The sequence below is a fragment of the Octopus bimaculoides genome, chromosome 25 (genome assembly GCF_001194135.2).
Source record: "Octopus bimaculoides isolate UCB-OBI-ISO-001 chromosome 25, ASM119413v2, whole genome shotgun sequence".
Taxonomy (NCBI): domain Eukaryota; kingdom Metazoa; phylum Mollusca; class Cephalopoda; order Octopoda; family Octopodidae; genus Octopus; species Octopus bimaculoides.
Window position 1 is genome coordinate 29,236,426 of NC_069005.1, and position 6,581 is coordinate 29,243,006.

Sequence of the window (6,581 nt, forward strand, 5' to 3'; positions counted from 1 at the left end):
ATATATATATATATATATATATATATATATATATAGAGAGAGAGAGAGAGAGAGAGAGAGAGAGAGAGAGATAGCTGACATCATAAGACTTTAGAAACTTTGCAGTAATTCTTTTTTGGAATAGTTTATCTTGAAGTAGATGAGGATAGTGGTGATGATGATGATGATAACGGTGGTGGTGATGGTGGTGATGATGATAATGGCAATGATAATACAATGATGATGATGATGACAGTGATGGTGACGATACAATCAACCCCCAGTACTAGATTAGAATTTCGTTTTATTATTGTCCTTGGTGAGACAAAAGGAAAAGCTGCCTGTGGCAGGTTTTGAACTCAGAATGTACAGAGCTGGAACAAATAAAGCAAAGCATTTTCCCAACTTGCACCTGAAAGATTTTGCCAAGCCACTAGTTTAACCCTTTTGATAATAACCTGCCTGAGATGGCCCCTGGTTCTGTGACTGCTCTTCAAAACTGTCCTTCAAGATTTTGTGCTTATGTCCGAAACATCAGCTTAATAATGACAAAGTTATTTCGTTATTTTCAAAGTTAATTGAAATGAGGACAAAAGTATTTCATATCATAATTATGGTAAGAAAAGGGTAGAAGACTGATGATGATGACGATGATGATGATGATGACGATGATGATGGTGACGACGACGACGATGATGATCACGACAACAATGATGACGATGACGATAACAACAATTACAATGATGATGATGATGATGACAATGACCACAATGACAACACTACAATATCCGGATCTATTTTAAAACGGGGGCACCAGTATTTTCTTAACGAAACACTAACGAAACACTTTGAAACTTGGGACACTGGTAGAATGTGTCATATAAAACATCTTTTACTCTTAGTCTTCTTAACAAAAAAAAGGAATTCGCAAGTTATTCCATGTTAAAGTTGTCATATTTCTGTAATTTCAACCAATCACTGACGTCTATTCAGCTGAATAGAGTTACTGCTGGGCGGTCATAAAAATGTTATTCCCTGTGACATAATTCATCTGGTTTAATCGTAATTTATACGCATATATTGTTTATATAATAAATTACGCTGTGCGTATCTATGTGTGTAACAATTTTAGAGTTCGGATTCTAGAGTTAGGGTTACGGTTATGGTTAACAGTCTGGTTAGGGTTAGGGTTAGGGGATTAATACAATATACACCGTTACAGCGCTAACTGTTTTCAACTGAATAGACGTCAGTGATTAGTAGAAATTATCGAAATAAGACAATTTTTTACATGAAATAAATTCGAATACAAAAATATTTTTCTGTTCTATAACACAAAATAGATAAGTATACGAAGTTTGAAAGTCTTTCCGTACCAAAAACACTACGTAAAACATAAATGAAAACTGGCGCCCCAGTTTTAAAATAGATCCCAATATCCAACTAGAAACTGGGACCCTGCTCTGCTCACATACCCACGCATGAAAACACACACACACACATGCATATACACGCATACACACATCCACAGATGCTAGTAGACTAATCTTGTGTTGACACTAAGGTCAAATCATCCAATTTATTTGTTTGTATAAGATGCTTCAGCTTCTCTCCCCCTCTCTTTCTGCTTGTATCTTCCTCTTTCTCACACTCACTATTTCCTCTCCTACTCCACTTCTGTTTGTCAATAATTCTGCCTGCCTACTTATATCTCACCTCACCCTTTTCTCCCTCTCTCTCTTGTATGTTTGAGTGCCTATCTCTCTGCTAGTTGTCTATGAGCCTCTTTCCCTCTCCCTCTCTATCTCCATCCTCTCTACCTCCCCTTCCCCCTCCTCTCTCAATTTGATAACATATCTTCAACAACATAGGTGTGGGAGTGGCTGTGTGGTAAGTAGCTTGCTTACCAACCACATGGCTCCCACTGCGTGGCACCTTGGGCAAGCGTCTTCTACTATAGCCTCAGGTTGACCAAAGCCTTGTGAGTGGATTTGGTAGACGGAAACTGAAGGAAGCCCATCGTGTGTATATATATATATATGTGTGTGTGTGTTTGCGTGTCTGTGTTTGCCCCACCACCATCACTTGACAACCGATGGTGGTGCGTTTACGTCCCTGTAACTTAGTGGTTCAGTAAAAGAGACCGATAGAATAAGTACTAGGCTTACAAAGAATAAGTCCTGGGGTTGATTTGTTCCACTAAAGGCGGTGCTCTAGCATGGCCACAGTCAAATGACTGAAACAAGTAAAAGAGTAAACGCATTGAGCAGTGGCCATTCAGCAGTAATTATGGCCTTCATGAAGTCTGGGCCGTGGTTTGTACAGCCAAATGTGTCCTGACCACTTTCCAGTATCGCCATGTTAATGACATTTTTTGATCAGCAAGATGAAAGCCTCTTCGCCAATGTTATCCAAGCACTGCAACAACACCAATGGAAGAAGTGTGTGGACTGCAAGGGGAACTATGTTGAAAAAATAAATCTCATTGGTCACAATCCATGAGAGTATCCTGTTCGGCTTTTGAACTTTACAACTGATCCTCACGGGGTCGGTTTGTGTATGCAGGATGTTTAGTGCACTTACACGGACAATTCTGATTGGTTTACTGACAATAGAGAAATAAACAAATGAATCATTTCCAATAGCTTGTTGTTGGTGGTGGTGGTGCTGCTGCTGTTGTTGGAGTTGCTGTTGTGGCTGCCGCTGTTGTTGTTGTTGTTTTTCTTCTTTTGGCCCACACCCTTGGAAGATATCTCAAGAAAGAGAGAAAGACAGACAGAAAGAAAGAAAGAAAGAAAGACAAGCAGCAACAAGTAAAGAAAATAGAAAAAAACACAGAGAAGATAAAAGAGGTGAACAAAAAGTACAACAGAGGTTTTTCACCTTTAAATATATATGCATGTGTGTGCATATATTTATCTATATGTGTGTGTGTATGTGAATGTTTATATATATATAATGTGGTAATGCTTCAACACCTAGAAAAGCATTCTGTCAGATGAGACAGGAAACCATAAACTAAAACTAAAAACCATAATTTTTTTGCAGCTTAATAAATGGTGGAATAGTTGTAAGTGCAAGATTTGTGGTCTTTAATTTAAGTTATATATAGGTGCAAGCATGGCTATAGGCACAGGGGTGGCTGTGTGGTAAGTAGCTTGCTTACCAACCACATGGTTCCAGGTTCGGTCCCACTGTGTGTGGCACCTTGGGCAAGTGTCTTCTACTATAGCCTCGGGCCGACCAAAGCCTTGTGAGTGGATTTGGTAGGCAGAAGTTTCAGTGCTCCAACTTTTCTGCATCTGCATATATCATTTTCTGAGATATTCCATCGTCAATCATCAATCGTCATCATCTATAATCAATTGTCATCATCAATCACCATCAATCATTAATCACCAACATTCATTAACCGTCATCAATCATTAATCATCATCAATCATTAATCACCATCAATCATTAATCACCACCAATCATTAATCGTCATCAATCATCATTATCCTTTAGCGTCCGTTTTCCATGCTGGCATGGGTCAGACTGGAACAGGTAAGCCGGAGAGCTGCACCAGGCTGCATTCTGTTTTAGCTTGGTTTCTATGGATGCTCTTCTGAATGCTAACCACTTCACAGAGAGTACCAGGTGCCTTTTACTTTATCTGTCACAGGCACGGGATGTCTTTTATGTGTCGCTGGCACTGGCCACGACACCAATTTCACTGAGGTATTTTAGCTATTTTACATATTTATTTATTTATATATTTATTTATCTCAATTTTGCTAAGAAAAAAAAAACCAAAACCAAAAAAACAACCAACCAACCAACCCTCACTCCCCACCTGCACCTAAGAAAAAAAAAGAAAAAAGTTGGTGGAAAATTATATAAAGTTTAAGCAAACTTTATCTGTCTAAGTTGGAAAGTACAAAGATCGCCCTGCCACAAAAAAAAAAAAAAAAAAAAAAAAATCAAGTGGTGGAGGGGGAAGACAGACATTAATATTGATTATATAATCAAGTATTATTATTATTATTATTATTATTATTATTATTAGTTTGTTTTTCTCTTGTATTGCTTTGACTTCTACTTCACTCAGTTGTTATGGAGGTTTACAAGTTACACGTGAGTAGAGATGTTTTATTGTCTTATAATAGATTTTCGTTAAAATATTTTCATTAACTTCAGGTGCATTATTGTGAAACTTTGATATTTCATATTCAAATATTACTCATTTAAACAATGTTGTGTAAGAATTTAAATTATGTTTGATTGTCTTTTTCTTAACATTTTTCTCAATATTCTTGCTCTCTCTCTCTTCCTCTCTCTCTCTCTCTCTCTCTCCAAAAAATCTCCGTTTATGGCACAAAAGCCCTTGAATTCTTTTGTCCTCAGTAATAAATTAGACTAAGATTTGAAATAAAAGCTCCCCTTCTTCATCTTTTCTTCATTTTTCTATGTCTTCTTCTTCATTCTTCTTCTTCTTCTTCATCTCCTTCATTTTTTGTTTTTTTTATTTTGTTTTTCTTCTTCGTTTCCTTTTTTCTTTCTGTTTTTTTTTTACTTTGTTTTAATTCTTTTTGTTCTTCCACTTCTTTTCATTTTTCGTTTTTTTCCCCTTTGTTTTTCTTCGTTTTTCTTTCCTTCTGATTTTTACTTTGTTGTTGTTGTTGTTCTTCTTCTTCTTCAATTATTGTCAGGTCCTTGGGAACAGTATCAGAAGGCATCAAGGGGGAACATAAAGGAAACTGGCATAGAGTGCCCGGTAGAACTGTTACAAAAGGTTTGCCACCTTGGCATAGCCAGAATAATCAAAAAAGTATTAGATAGCTGAAAAGAAGGGACAGCATGGTACCGAAGGCTGCAGGTAGCAAGCCCTCTATGCATGCAAAACTCCAAGAGCTCCAACAAAACCTGTGATAATTAGAAATAACAATGGTTGGCATTCTGTCGGTTACGACGTCGAGGGTTCCAGTTGATCCAATCAATGGAATAGCCTGCTCGTGAAATTAACGTGCAAGTGGCTGAGCACTCCACAGACACGTGTACCCTTAACGTAGTTCTCGGGGATATTCAGCGTGACACAGTGTGACAAGGCTGACCCTTTGAATTACAGGCACAACAGAAACAGGAAGTAAGAGTGAGAGAAAGTTGTTGTGGAAGAGTACAGCAGGGTTCGCCACGATCCCCTGCCGGAGCCTCGTGGAGCTTTAGGTGTTTTCGCTCAATAAAAAACTCATAAGGCCCAGTCTGGGAATCGATACCGCGATCCTATGACTGCGAGTCCGCTGCCCTAACCACTAGGCTATTGCGCCTCCACAATAACAACAACAACAATAATAGTAATAATAGTAACAATAACAACAACAACAACAACAATAATAATAATAATCCAGTCTATTATAGGTTCAAAGCCTGAAATTTTGGGGTAGAGGGCTAGTTGATTATATCGACCCCAGTGCATGACTGGTACTAGTTTTATCAACCCCAAAAGGTTGAAAGATAAAGTGAACCTTGGCAAAATTTGAACTCAGAATGTAAAAATTGTTATTGTTTTTGTTGAATAAAATTTGTTGAAAAAAAGCCACAATAATTATGCCCCAACCCAACACTATTATTATTATTATTATTATTATTATTATTATTACTTGTTAATCTTTTTGTATGCATGTTCTTCTCTCCTTGATTGATTAAAGGCGGAACAGAAACCCACAAATGGCATATGCCAAGGAGCAGAAATCACTGAAGCTCCATCATCAGGAGGAAAAACACCTAAACAAAGAGGTACCTGGGGAAAACAGATAGAGTTTTTCATAACATGTGTTGGTTTTGCTGTAGGTTTGGGTAATGTATGGCGCTTCCCATATCTCTGTTACAAGAATGGAGGAGGTAAGTGAAACATGCCTGCCATTTGTTATCTTTTATCTTAAATTGTTTCACTCTTCAGATTGTGGTCATGCTGGGGCACTGCCTTAAAGAGTTTAGTCAAACAAATCGACTCCAGTACTCATTTTTTTAAAAGTTAGGTACTTATTCTATCGGTCTCCACTGCCAAACCCCTAAGTTACAGAGATGTAAACAAAAATCAATTGTCAAGTGATAAGGGGGACATACACAAACACACACACACAAACACATGTGCACACACAAGTACATATATATATATATATATATATATATAAATATATATAATAATTAAAGTCCAGGAGTAGTGAGAAGTATGAATATTTAATTCCATATGTTTACAGCTGTTTCATAATTCACATTCAGTTACATGAAATTCTTTGAACAGGTATGTGTCTTATGCGAAATCTGTGACAAGCCCAAGTGAATGACCTCGAATGACGCTGACCTGGAGTCGCCTCTGATACATATATATAAATATAAATATATATATATATATATATACTACCATGAATACAATGAATCTGATGAGGGTAGCATTAATCCTCTAGGTTATTCAATTTCTCTCAACCGATCAATCGACTGATTGAATAAACCAATCAATCAACAAAACTGTAATGATTATCAGAAAACAGATGTCAGTTAAAATTCACTACAACGAAGGAATCTGTAATGACCATTAATTATCCTTTGTGATATATATATAT

The 6,581-nt window shown here is 37.1% G+C and overlaps 1 protein-coding gene across 4 annotated transcripts in view; it reads left to right on the forward strand.

Annotated features, from left to right (window-relative positions):
- The first annotated feature begins 2,979 nt into the window (after window positions 1–2,979).
- Window positions 2,980–6,581, forward strand: part of LOC106871681 (sodium- and chloride-dependent GABA transporter 2) — a 20,441-nt gene continuing 16,839 nt past the window's right edge. For 2 of the 4 annotated variants that reach the window (XM_014918279.2, XM_052976672.1), the window contains exons 1-2: window positions 3,939–4,095; window positions 5,667–5,859. In XM_014918279.2, coding sequence (XP_014773765.2) covers window positions 4,075–4,095; window positions 5,667–5,859 — 214 coding nt within the window. In that variant the 5' untranslated portion in view covers window positions 3,939–4,074. Of the gene's footprint in view, window positions 3,050–3,937; window positions 4,096–5,666; window positions 5,860–6,581 lie in introns of those variants that run through there. The other 2 variants (XM_052976674.1, XM_052976673.1) reach the window with 2 other exon arrangements.